The sequence below is a fragment of the Pan paniscus genome, chromosome 1, assembly GCF_029289425.2.
Source record: "Pan paniscus chromosome 1, NHGRI_mPanPan1-v2.0_pri, whole genome shotgun sequence".
In the NCBI taxonomy this organism is placed as follows: domain Eukaryota; kingdom Metazoa; phylum Chordata; class Mammalia; order Primates; family Hominidae; genus Pan; species Pan paniscus.
The window spans coordinates 31,873,454-31,887,705 of NC_073249.2; the positions used below are offsets into that span (position 1 = coordinate 31,873,454).

At 36.3% G+C, this 14,252-nt stretch overlaps 1 protein-coding gene across 3 annotated transcripts in view; it reads left to right on the plus strand.

Moving 5' to 3' along the window:
- The window catches only part of GPATCH2 (G-patch domain containing 2), a 201,900-nt gene that overhangs the window by 110,336 nt on the left and 77,312 nt on the right, over positions 1-14,252 (plus strand). For all 3 annotated transcript variants that reach the window (XM_055108058.2, XM_003814138.7, XM_008966771.4), the window contains exon 6: positions 3,965-4,032. In XM_055108058.2, the coding sequence (XP_054964033.1) occupies positions 3,965-4,032 (68 nt within the window). The remainder of the gene's footprint in view (positions 1-3,964; positions 4,033-14,252) is intronic.

Sequence of the window (14,252 nt, forward strand, 5' to 3'; positions counted from 1 at the left end):
AGTGTGGGCACTAAAGCAGAGTAGCATTTGGAAGGCAAATAAAATGTAGTTGAAAAGCAGAGCGAAGTTGAAGGGGACCAGCTATACTAGAGGGAGAGAAGAAAGGATGATGGTTTCTTGTTCTTATGTGTGGACATGAAAAGAAACTTCATTAATTTACAGAAGGAATCTTAATCATTGAGAATATAAGTAAGATATCATCCATATTGAATGGCCTCTGTATTAATCTTACATGACTCTTGTGTCTCAGATAGGTTTACCTGATTTGGAGAGTTACTCAGTTATGTAATTGTGGCAGAATAGTATGGCATGCATTGGGTTTGATAATGACACAATTAAATGAAAATGAGACATAAAACCAACTTTTTATCTTTTAAGCAAAATCATAAAATTGGTATCAATACATCAGGGACAAAAAGAATAAGAAAATGCTTTTAATATGTCTTATAACTTTGAGAGAACAGATATTTTGTCATTGATAATTGATCATTTAGCAGAATTTCCAATATATTGGTACATATCGACCTCCTGAATCGATAGTGGTACTTGTACAACTATTGTTAAATTTTCATCTCTTGCTACTACATTCTTATTTCCTGAGACTGATAATATTTAAACAACAGCAAAATCTAAGATCCATGTGATCTTTTAGAATTAGGACACAAAAGTTATGTTATCTAGAAAGCATCAATTCCTTTCTAACTTTCAGTTTACTTCTTAAGACTTTGTGTGATAAGCGTCTAATAAAAAGAAATATATCTGCTTTATTTTGGATTGTAGTCGTTATTTATATAGTAATATTTAACAAATGAATCATAAGAATTCAGGGCGTGTAATGTGATGTCTAAGTTTATCAGCACTAAATATTGGCTAATTACATAAATGATTGTCTCCAGAGTTTTGTCAATTATAAGAATTGGATTGTGGAGATACTGTTTCTCATGAAGAACAGAATACCTGTTTCCTGTCTAATCTTATGGAATAAAATGTATTTTTCTTACTAATAAACTTTACTATGTGAATATTTTATTAGATATTTAAAGTGAAACAACTTCTTAAAATTTGTGATTTCTAAGACAGTTCTGAAATCACTAAAATTAGCATGTGTTTTGGAGAAGAAAACAGTCACCATACTTAATTATATGCTAGAAATTAATACTTTGATCTGATGTTTAAAACTGCTTCTTTAATTTTTGTAAAGATTATTTTCTATCTTGAATTAATAAGACAGAAACTTTTAGAAAGAATTCCTTAAGTATGTTCCTTGAAGTTTTATAATATTTTGAAGTAGTCTCCTAATAATCAGATTAAACATGTTTTAAAGTTTAAAATTCACTGAAACTTCAGTATAACACTGCTTTCCATAAGCCAAATTCTATATTAAATATATTATTCTCAAATTTTAGGTAATTGTGTCTAGTTGCCACAGTAGCAAAAGGTTCTCATTGTAAGAACATTTTACTCCTGAGGCAGACCACTGACATTGACCCTGAAGAGATCATTATATGTTGCTTTATTTCATTAAAAAAAGTAAATTTCTAAATTATGCCTATTTTTGCATATCTTTAAAAGTAAAACAGAAATTGAACTAAAATAACAATAAAGGATAGTCACCTCTGTTTTCTTAAAGGGATCATGTACTAGGTAAATAGGTAAAATTATTTAAGTATCTATACTTGAAACTGTAAATCTTTTGTGGGTTACTTGCTGCAGTTGAACTGAGCTTACAGGTTTTTTATACATATATATGATTGCTGAGAAATACATAGTATGATTATTTCTGACTAGATTGAAAGCTTACATTTGTATTATGGTATAAATTAGCTATAAATTCTGTTTTATTGCATTCAGTTGCTTTGTTTTCATCAGGCAATTTATCACATGGGTGTATGTGAAATTTCTTCATTTATTAAATTTCAGATTATGTATTTCAAGCCAGAGCAAGACTTAAACATTTTTCCATAAATATAGCTTCAGGTAAACAAACAATTTTAGTCCTGAAAATAGCTTCTGCTTCTGTCAACACGTTGTTTATTTTTTCTCTGAGATAAAAAGTTTAGTTTTCTGATATTTGTACCAAGATAAAGTCAGTAAACAAGATTAATATAGTGTGGAAAAGGTTGTCAGCAGCCTTGGCAAAGGAAATAAGTTGCCTGTACATAGAACATACTGTAAACTGAATAAAAGTGTCAGGTCCACCATGAGATAATGTGATCATGAACCTCTAACAAAGCATGACATAGGCACAGTCGGCTTTTCTCATAGCCACAGTGTAGAAAATGGATTACTGTATTCCAGGGATACCCACTGGAATAGCATGAAAACTTCATTTTGAGATGAATGCAGGATGCAGTCCTGGAGTTGAGCCACATGTTTACCTGTGGCGCTCAAACCATAGGGTTATTAATGTCATCATCTGTGCACATTTGCAGTATTTGCATTTCTTGGAATTTCTGAGTATATACTGGCATTCTTGTAACCCAAGTGATACGGGAAGAAGTAAGGTTTTGAAAATGTTAGGGTTTTTTTAAGAGGAATTTTATTGCTGTCTCATGCTTTTCCCCCCATTCTATATAAATGGCACTTCTATAATTACAGAGGGTTTTTTTTTTAATTAAAATGGAACATAACTTAAAGCCTTTTGCTGTAAATGTATGCCTTGTCATTTGTGACTGATAGATTCATTCTTGTGCAGTGCTATGTTCCCTTTGAGAGCCATCTATATGATAAGAAAGTTGTGAAATTCTAAAAAAAAAAAAGGAGTAGCTTACTTTAGATTTTAAATTTTATTTAGAAATAAAGGAGTGAAAATATTTTTCTCTTAGATGAAATTGCATTTTGTACTGTGTAAATACACAGATGACTCCTGTCTTTTCGGGGAAAGTATGAAAAGGGCTGCTCACCACTTCCTTGATCTAAGTTTTTGTATATATTTAAATGTATGTGTTATAATACATGTTATTTATATTTAGGATCTAGCTACAAATACATTGGTCCTCGGAAATATCTGCTTAACACTGATCTAATTAAACTTTTTTTTTTAATGTAATAAGTCACTGGTCTTTTTTTTTTTAAAGGATATTTACACTATTATAAAGAGTCCTTTTTTTAAAATTTTTTTTTTAGTATTATTTTGAGACAGAGTCTTGCTCTGTCACCCAGGCTGGAGTGCAGTGACAACCTCGCAGTCCACTGCAGCCTCTGCCTCCTGGGCGCAAGCAATTCTGCTGCCTCAGCCTCCCAAGTAGCTGGGATTACAGGCGTGTGCCACCATGCCTGGCTAATTTTTGCATTTGTAATAGAGATGGGGTTTCACCGTGTTGTCCAGGCTGGTCTCGAACTCCTGACCTCAGGTGACCTTAGCCTCCCAAAGTACTGGGATTACAGGCGTAAGCCACTGTGCCCGGCCAAGATTCTTTTAAAATAGTCTTAAAAATCTAGCAGAGGGGTCGGGCGCAGTGGCTCACACCTGTAATCCCAACACTTTGGGAGGCCGAGGCAGGCAGATCACGAGGTCAGGAGATTGAGACCATCCTGGCTAACACAGTGAAACCCCGTCTCTACTAAAAATACAAAAAAATTAGCCGGGCGTGGTGGCGGGTGCCTGTAGTCCCAGCTACTGGGGAGGCTGAGACAGGAGAATGGTGTGAACCTGGGAGGCGGAGCTTGCAGTGAGCCTAGATCGCACTGCTGCACTCCTGCCTGTGGAACAGAAAGAGACTCTGTCAAAAAAAAAAAAAAAAAAAAAAAAAATCTAGCAGAGGAAATGCACTAGACCAAAACAAGTAAAGTATTCTTACCAGGAATTAAATTATACTTTTGATCCACACAGTGTTGTCTGAGATTTGAAAATCTTGTATTCTCCATTTTAGAGTGATGTCTTCAAATTGATATATCACTATTATCCATGGTCGTTTTATAAACAAATCTGAAATTTATTTTTTCTTTTTAAATCTCCCTGTAGGTACCCATTCCTGGCCCAGTGGGTAACAAGAGAATGGTTCATTTTTCCCCGGATTCTCATCACCATGAGTGAGTACTCAGTGTGTTTATATAACCTTATTGGAGTATTCTACTTAGCTCTTTTGGGAAATTATTAGCTACTACTAGTAAAGCTGATTTAATTTGTACTTTTTAAAAAGAGTAAGTATAATTTACCATTGGTAATAGTGTAAGAACAACTTAAATGAAAACCATGACAAAATTTAAATGGGGATTTTTAAATATAGTTATTCTGTTATTTGTGATAGTATTTGAAATTCATGCATTATTGAAATTTATGTGTTATCTTAAAAATTTTTAATTTTCATTACATTGAGTAGCATCAAGCTTTCGTACTCCTCCATCCTTATTCTCTATCCCAACCCTTCTAAAATACTAAAATGAAGAGTAATAAGCCAGTCATGGTGGCTCATGCCCATAATCCCAGCACTTTGGGAGGCCAGGGTGGGCAGATCACCTGAGGTCAGGAGTTTGAGACCAGCCTGGCCAACATGGCGAAACCCATCTCTACTAAAAATACAAAAATTATCCAGGTGTGGTGGCACATGCCTGTAATCCCAGCTACTCAGGAGGCTGAGGCAGGAGAATTGCTTGAACCCAGGAGGTGGAGGTTGCAGTGAGCTGAGATCATGCCACTGCACTCCAGCCTGGACAGTAGAGCGAGACTCCATCGCAGAAGGAAAAAAAAAAAGGAGTAAAAGACTGTTTTGTTTTTTTTGCGGGGGGGGGGGGGGCCAGGCATGGTGGCTCACAGTTGTAATCCCAGCACTTTGGGAGGCCAAGGCGGGCAGATCATCTGAGGTCAGGAGATCGAGACCAGCCTGGCCAACATATCGTGAAACCCGGTCTCTACTAAAAATACAAAAATTAGCTGGTCGTGGTGGCGCATGCCTGTAGTCCCAGCTACTTGGAAAGCTGAGACGGGAGACTCACTAGAACTTGGGAGGCGGAGGTTACAGTGAGCCGAGATCGCTCCACTGCATTCCAGCCTGGGCAACAGGGTGAGACTCCCATCTCTCAAAAAAAAAAAAAAAAAAAGACTGGTTTTCTTCATTACTTCTCTACTTTCTGCTACTGTCAAGCATTTGGTAATAATATAAAGACCCGTGAAACAAACAGAATGTATTTCCATTTTGCAACAAAAGGAAGAGACAGACTACTTACTAGATAATTTTTTAAAACTAAGTATTTGTAGCTTTGACTTTGGTAAATTATTGCTTGAATTTCCAGTGGTTAATTCTTTCTGTAAATACATCTTTGTTGGAAAAGCTTAACTTGTTGTGTATTTTAGAGCAATACCATATATCTCCTGCAAATTTGATTGAACTTTTAAAAAGGCCATAAAGTATGGGAAGACATGAATTAATTATTGAATAAATTTTTTGTGGCAAGCAATCATATTAGGATCCATTAGTCTCTATTTTTTAATATCACTACTTAACAAATATAAAATAGAGATTATTGTTCAGATATAGCAAAATGATATCATAATCTTATAGTGGCCTATGCATTCAAAGTGCATGATGCATAGACTATAGAATTGTTGAGAAGGTAGGCTAATTTTTTTTTTTTTTCCTTGAGACAAAGTCTCCCTCTTGTCGCCCAGGCTGGAGTGCAATGGCATGATCTCGGCTCACTGCAACCTCTGCCTCCCGGGTTCAAGCGATTCTTCTGCATCAGCCTCTCGAGTAGCTTGGGACTACAGGCGCGTGCCACCACTCCTGGCTAATTTTTGTATTTTTAGTAGAGATGGGGTATCCCCGTGTTGGCTGGGCTGGTCTCGAACTCCTGACCTCAGGCCTTCTGCCCGCCTTGGCCTCCCAAAGTTCTGGGATTACAGGTGTGAGCCACGGCGCCTGGCCTAAGTAGGCTATTTCAACAAAAGTTCGCATTCAGGAAATGAGATACTTAATACTCAGCATGCCACAACGCATATATCCAGTTTGGCAAGCAATTCTCTCTCCTCTCTTGGAGAACCTAACTTGTTATTCTTCCTCTGAAGATCTCAGCTGATATGTTCATTGCAGCAGGTGCCTTACAGGGTGCTGCACAGTTTTATCAGCCCATTTCTTGTTGGTGAAAGTAAGGGGTTTATCATCTGCCTAAGGAACTAAACAGTCACAGACTCTTGTTGACCAAGTTGTTTATTTCAGCACTAGCATTTCATCAAAAATATAGTGGTTTCTGTTGTGTTTGTTGTTGCAGTTTCATGCCAGCAAATGCTGCTGGCCTCCATGTTCTTCCTCTACTCTTAGTCTCCTTAGTTTAATGGCTTCGCCCTGAGGCACTTCAAAGCCATGGCCTCCAGCAGGTAGGTATAGGTCTTTAGGAAATCTTTGTCAGCAGGCTCATGCTCTTTGTCAGAGAAATCCTACAGAGAGGTATTCAGGAAGATCTAGTCATTTTGCTTGTTAAATCTAGCTTCCATGCCACTGCCTGTTTCCATTTAGGGGTTCCAAACGTGGTTTCCCCAATGCCATTCCCTAATTATAAGACTTTAATTCAATTCAGATTATATTTTGTTTTATTTATTTATTTTTTTAGACAGGGTCTTGCTCTGTTGCCCAGGCTGGAGTGCAATGGTGCAGTCACTATCATGGCTCACTGCAGCCTCGACCTCCCAGGCTTAAGTGATCCCCTGGCCTCAGCTCCACAGGTAGCTGGGAGTACAAGCATGGGCCACCATGCCTGGCTAATTTTTCTATTTTTGGTAGACATGTGGTCTCACTGTGTTACCCAGGCTAGTCTTGAACTCCTGGGTTCAAGCAATCCTGCCACCTCCACTTCCACCTCCCAAAGTGTTGGGATTACAGCCATAAGCCACCATGCTTGGCCTTGATAATGTTTTATAGGTTCATTTGGTAAGTCTGTATTTTCATCCCTTTCTTCAGGCGCACCCCTTACCTATGTAGAGCCAATGTGGGGGAGGTCCCTTACAGACCCCACTCTTGACAAGGAGAAGCCACAGGACACCACATCATGGGAATTTTCTTTTACACAAATAAATAAGTATACAGGCAACGCTGTATAGACACAAACACACACACACACACACACACACACACACACACACACACACACACAGACTTCCAGTTAAGTTACATAGGTTGATGCCCTTCTAGGGACTGACCTGCCTATCTGCTTTAAAACTGACTCCATTTTACTTCAGCTTGTCTCTTTTGTTGCTCTAGGAGAAAAACCCAATATCTGAAATTTTCCCATCAGGTCCTTTAACAGAAGAAGGTATATGGCCAGTATCCACTCTGGGCAGAGAGTTTTAGTTATATGCTTCCCCAACTTCCTAGCTGGAATAAGTGGTTCTATACTGCCTGTTACCCTTCTTCCATTCCTCCTGCTCCCTGAGTTAGATACATGAAACTGACTGTTATTATCAAATTCAGCATCTCATAGTAGAAAAACTAAGGTGTTCATACCCTCAGGATATACAAATAATTTCTAGCAGAATCAGCAGTAGTTTTAAGGGAGTCAATTTTCAAATCCCTTGCTTCCATTTATAAATGTCTTTCCTGAAAATTATCAGCCCTGGTTATTTTGCTGGTTCTTACTTTTCCCAGTGCCTTTCTTCTTCCTTAGGGAAAAAAGACACCCCTACCAATCCTAATCTTTGGTGCACAGTATAAAATCTTTCCGGGCTGTAAACAGAGATATTTCAGATATTGTGCTGGTATTGATGTGGAGGGATTGAATTTAATGAATACATCATAAAGCATTTTGCAAATTTAGGTATATAGTTTCTAATTTTATTTTATGTTTATTTTATTTTATTTATTTTATTTTTTCTTTTGACACGGATTCTCACTCTGTCACCCAGGCTGGAGTGCAGTGGCGTGATCTCAGCTCACTGCAACCTCTGCCTCCCAGTTCAAACGATTCTCCTGCCTCAGCCTCCAGAATAACTGGGACTACAGGCGTGCGCCACCACGCCCAGATAATTTTTTTTGTATTTTTTTAGTGGATACAGGGTTTCACCATGTTGGCCAGGCTGGTCTCAAACTCCTGACTGCAGGTGATTTGCCTGCCTCAGCTTCCCAGAGTGCTGGGATTACAGATGTGAGCCACTGCACCTGGCCTCTAATTCTTTTTTTTCAGCAACTGGTAGATTATTAAAAATATTTCTTAACCTAGAAGTCATTTTGTGACTTTGGGCACAAAACTCCGAAAGTGTTTAAATAATCAAATGACTGCTCTAACCAAGTTCCTTTTATTTCCATTTACCAATTTGTATGAATAAGATTTCTGAGCACTCTATAAAATTAAAAGATGGTGATAGAATTGGCACTAAAAGACGTACTCATCAATGAACTAATTTTGGGGGAAAGCTCATTAATGATGCCTTTCTAATAAAATTTTATTTTTGTGTTTACTGTTGTTTTATTTTTTATGTTTGCTGTTACCCAATATATTATTATATATTAAATATATATTAAACAGGAGTTTAAGAAGAAAAATAAACTATGTAAAATTTTCAACTTTTAAAGAAATGTGCATCCTGGTTTGGTTTTTGTTTTAAATAGATGGTGGAGGATATCAAATCACAATAATATTTATGTCCCAATGTATATATTTCAAAGAGTAGCATAATGGTTTTATTTTAAATTATCAACATGTTGATAATTTATAATCAATTATAATTGATATAAAATTAAATCCTTGCAAATGTTTAAATTTTTGTTGAAAAATATTAGATGTCTTCCTAAACTTACATGAGGAATTTTCATAACTATTTCAGGCAATACATATTCAAAAATGGTAAAGACCACTGTTGTATAGCATGCTTTCAGGAAAAAGTAACAGAATATTCTACAAATAGTAGTTTAAACAAATAGCAGTTTAGTTTACTGATAGAACCAGAAATCTGGAAGGAGGCAGTTTCAGAGCTATTGAGGAAGCAGTAATAGTATCTGCTATAACCTACTTTAAGGAATCATTGGTGTTTCCCCTCAAATTCCTATCAGCATTCTCTATTTTTCCTATTTTTTCCTTTAAGTTTTATTTTTACTTGATTACAGTATTTATCATATTATTATTTGTTGTATAATTATAAAATACATGCTTTATTCCCATTAATGGACCAAGAACTTGCCGAGGTTGGAAACTTTGTCTTGTACTTTGAATCTCTTACAATGTACATCACAATGCGTTACACTCAAATCATAGGCTCTCGGTTCAAGATTATCAAGTTCTACTGCTGGCTAGTGATGGAAAGCATTCAGAAGGCACCAACTGAATACTTGTCAAATACAATTGATAATTGGCAGAAGAAGCAAGTACTAGAGCTAGAATGAGCCTTAGGTGCTGTCCAGTCTAGTCACTTGATTTTTATAGATGAGAACTTGAGGTTCAGAAAGGCTCAGTTCAGAGACTAGCTCGCAGAAGATATAAGACAAATCACCACCAGAAATAAACACTAAAATTGGTCATCACTGGATGATGGGATTGTAGGTTAGTTTTGTATTTTACTGGGAGCGGGTGAGGTAGGGGTACATGTTAGTATCTACCAAACTTTATTTCAGTAGACATGTTACTTTTATATTTAGAGGATGAAAAAGCCAGATGACTCACTCCAGACTGGAGTGCAGTGGCGCGATCTTGGTGCACTGCAACTTCCGCCTCCCAGGTTCAAGTGATTCTCGTGCCTCAGCCTCCTACGTAGCTGGGACTAGAGGCGTGCACCACCACCTCCAGCCACTTTTTTGTACTTTTACTAGATATGAGGTTTCACCATGTTACCTAGGCTGGTCTTGAACTCCTGACCTCAAGTGATCCACCCGCCTTCTCATCCCAAAGTGCTGGGATTACGGGCGTGCGCCACCACTCCAGGCTGCAGTCTTATTTTTGAAAACAGATACTGAAAAACCTTCCAGAGTGTCATAATTATAAAAATGTGATCATTTTAATAAAATAACACAACAATATATGAATTGTCTTAAATACCATCTAGTAATTATTTCCTTGAAAAACATATTACTATATTTAAAGTCCAATCATTAATGTATGATAGGTTGCTTTTAATCAGAAATATGTAGCACAGAGAAATGAAATACTGACTAAGATAACTAGAGAGCTACATGCAAAAAAGACAAGAGCCTCAATCCAGCTAGAGAAATTAGTATCTAATTTCTCAGTAAAAGTAACCTACGTTTTGAAATTCTCTTTTAATTATTCTGTTGACTTTTTAAAACTACAAATATTAAAATGTTAAAAATAAAATTAATATATGACTACATTAAAAATACATGTAAGCATAAAAATGGAGTTACTTCTTATTAATTTGGCCTCCATTTATGTACTCTGTAAATGGTTCCAGAAAGTTTTCCTTTCTTTTTCCAATCACTTATGAGATACTTGCTTTTAAATAGAGATAAATATGATTTATTAATCGATTGTGCAGTTGATATATTTTACTTTTATTTCAGTTTGAAGTAGAGGATATTTACCTGAAGAATTGTATGTAAATCAAACTTATTTTAAATGCACATGGGTAACTCATTATAATCCTATGATGAATTCCTTTATAAAGCAAATACTCACCCCTTATTTTATCTTTTGTGTAAATATCGAGTTTGCTTAAAGCAAGATTTGCCTGGATTAAAGGTTATTTTCATTGGGAATACTTTTACACTTTGAAATTTAGCATCTATTGCTTTATAGTGAAAGTGTCTTTAACTCTAGACTGAGATAAATAAGAAATACAGATCCATTCCTCCTCTGATTTATTGTGGTTCCCATGGGTGAGTCATTTAGCTTACGTGTCTTAAGTTTATTTATAGAATAAATATAATACAGTAACAGTCCTTTCTTATGTATTTTTACAAGGTGCTTAGGTGTAAAATACAGAAATATTATTAAACTAGGTATGAAACATTTCAAAATGATGATGATAATGATGACATACTTTATATTGTACACTGTATTTTATTTTTTCAGACAATTTTCATATGCACCACTGTTTTTAGTATTTTTACTACCTCTCTCAAGGAGTCATAGCAGGTATTAGACCCCATTTTATAAATAATTTGACTTTTCTAAAGTTACACACTACACATCGCTCAACCAAAAGTCAATTCAAAAGACAAATGTATTAAGCCTCTATTAATTGTTGGTTAACATGCTAAACATGTTAGGGTATAAGTAATGCCCTTTAGCACTTGTTTCTTTATAGACATTTAGAAATTAAAAGGTAATTATTGCATGTTAAAACTTATGGAATAAAAGTTTACATATTACTATATTCCACTGTACTGTTAGGGGAAGAAAATTAATATTTCTTTTAAACACCATCTGCCAATTTATTAGTGTTGTTTTAAGTCTTACAAATACTGAGAGTGGTTAATTTTATTTTATGCATGAGGAAGAAACTGAGACTCAGAAAATAAAATAATTTGTCAGAATTCACCTAACCAGTAAGTTCCAGAGCCTGTATCCAAGCTTAGGTCTTTCTGATTTAGTAACCACATCAGGCTGAACTTCCTGAATTTACATTAGCAGTTTAATACAAGAAATAAAGTTTAGCAGGGCCTCTTGAGCATAATTTTAGAGTTGACTTTTTGTTACATACAACATGTTATTGAGTGAGGAATACCGTTAGCATCCTGGTCTTCTAGTCCATAGAACATAAGAACCCAAAGGAATCTTAAAAGATCACACAGCCCAGTGTTCTCATTCTTTTACCTTCATATAGAATAGCATAGCAACCATAGTTGATGAAACTCCATCCTGTATCTCAAGTCATTCATTTGTCCATTCATTCAGAAGATATTTATGAGGGTGTACTAGGTGCCGGGTGTACAGTAGTGAATAAGATGACATGATCACAGTTGTTGTGGTTCTCACATTACTCACAATGTGATAGAGGTAATAGAGATTAATCAGTAAGCACACACACAAATGTATAACTATATGCTGACACATAAATGCATTATTATATACTGAGCTAAGTACTCTAAAGAAGAACTTGTAAAAATTGAATTTGAACTAGACATTGAGATGGGTACGGCTAATGAGCTCTCTAGGATCTAAGTGAACTGGTGGCAAGAAGAGCTTTTCAGGCAGAGAAAGTAATACGTATTGTGTTCAAGAATCTAAAGGATTCTTATGCTAAAGCATATTGAGCACAATATAGGAAGGAAAAGCATGTGGTATGTGATGAGACCAGAGAAGGTTCGGCAAGGAGCACATGATGCCAAGCCTGGTAGGTCATGTTACAGATTCTTTCTCCTAAGAGTGTTTGGACAACCACTTAAGGTTTTGGTTTGCTTTTGCTTATTTATTGTTCCCTTGGTATGAATGAACTCCCTGTCAATTTCTACATTGACAATCATAAGGAGGATGCCCAAAGGCCAAAAGGCATCCTCCTTATGATTGCTACCAAGATCTGTTCTTACCTAGCCACATGGCTTCTTAATACTCTGTCATCTTGCCCTAATTTTTATTTCCATATCTCAATCTATGAAACCCTGTTACAGTATATTGGGTTAGGAGTTTGGCATATATTTCTACTTCTTTGTCCCCCTCCCTCCTCTCTCATGTATAGTTTTTCATACTTGCAAGTCTCTTCAATAAAGTAGTTATAGTTCACAGGGAAACTGTCGGTATAGAAGACTGTATACCATTTCCAAAGTTAATTCATATATTTAGTGATAATCCACTTAGACCAGTGTTACCCAGCAGAAGAACTCTTTACAATAATGGAAAAGTTCTGTATCTTCACTGCCCAGTATGGTAGTTATTAAACCGCATAAGCCTTTAGCACTTGAAATGTAGCCATTGCAATTAAGAAACTTAATTTTTCATATGAATTTAAATTTAAGCCGAAATGGGAGGATCACTTGAGGTCAGGAGTTCGAGACCAGCCTGGCCAACATGGTTAAACCTTGTCTCTACAAAAATACAAAAATTAGCTGGCGTGGTGGCACATGCCTGTAATCCCAACCAGTTGGGAGGCTGAGGCAGGAGAATCACTTGAACCCAGGAGGTGGAAGTTGCAGTGAGCCAAGATTGTGCCACTGCACTCCAGCCTGGGTGATGGACCAAGACTCTGTCTCAAAAAAATAAATAAAAATAAATTAATTAATTGAATAAAATAAATTTAAATAACCATAGATGGCTAGTGGCTACCATATTAGCACAGATTTAGATCATTTTATATATAGACCCACTATTAAGTCAAAATGAAATTATGCCTCTGACTCCAAAAACAGAAACTTATCTCTAACAATAAAAATCCATATTATAAGTTGCAATAGCTCTTTCCTTCTGAAAAGTACATTTTTAGGAGACCTCAGTTAAGAATCTTGAGGTTGATTTTGTCCTTTTGTCTACATATAATATTAATTGACTTCCCATGAAATCCTATACATTTCTGCTACCTGTAGTTCAACACTGTGGGTGAGAAAAGGGGGGATTAAGGAACAGTGAGAAGGAATTAGTGTGGAACTCTGCATCTGCAGAGATTTTGGTTTTAAAACCTTCTTTCCTAAAGGTTTATTTTCCAGTCATTCTTAAAAAAAAAATTATTTCTACTCCACAGGGTTACCAACCACAACTGCTCTACTGTACTTGAAAGAGCACTGTACTGAGGGCTCAATAGGTGATAACTATTCCTGTTATCAGCAGTGCTGCGGTGAGGATTAAATGAAATTATATGCCACTCTTAGTTCCTAGACCTCTCTAAACTGCGTCTATGTCCTAGGGGGAGAACTGAATTTGGAAACCACATTCAACCCTTATGAATTGTGAGGACAGGCAATCTGCCTGTGTCTCTGAGCCTAGCCATTCTTTACAGTTGATCAGTTTTAAACTCTTCTGTGCTCCCTACTCCCAGATTTTTCTACCACTGTTAGTCTCTCCATGAAGCCCATGTGGAACCTTGGCTCCAGTGTAAATACACATAAATAAATACCCATTCTCTTTCAGAGCATTTTTTTCTTCGTCTGCCTTTGCATAAACTTGACTCTGACTTTCAAGGATGCTACTTCCTGTGTTTCCTTGTTTGCTCATTTTTCACTAAAAAGTTATTAAGCAACTTTTATTTTCCATGTATTATTCTGGATTCTGGCAATACCAAAAAGAAAGAAAGAAAAGAAAAAGAAAACCAACCCTTCCATTATGCCCCCAAAACATGATAGTACTTGAAGGAAATGAAGGGGAAGTATATGGTTAAAAATACAAGATATGGAATCAGACAGACTGAATTCAAATTCTGATTCCAGTACTTGCTAGCTGTGTGA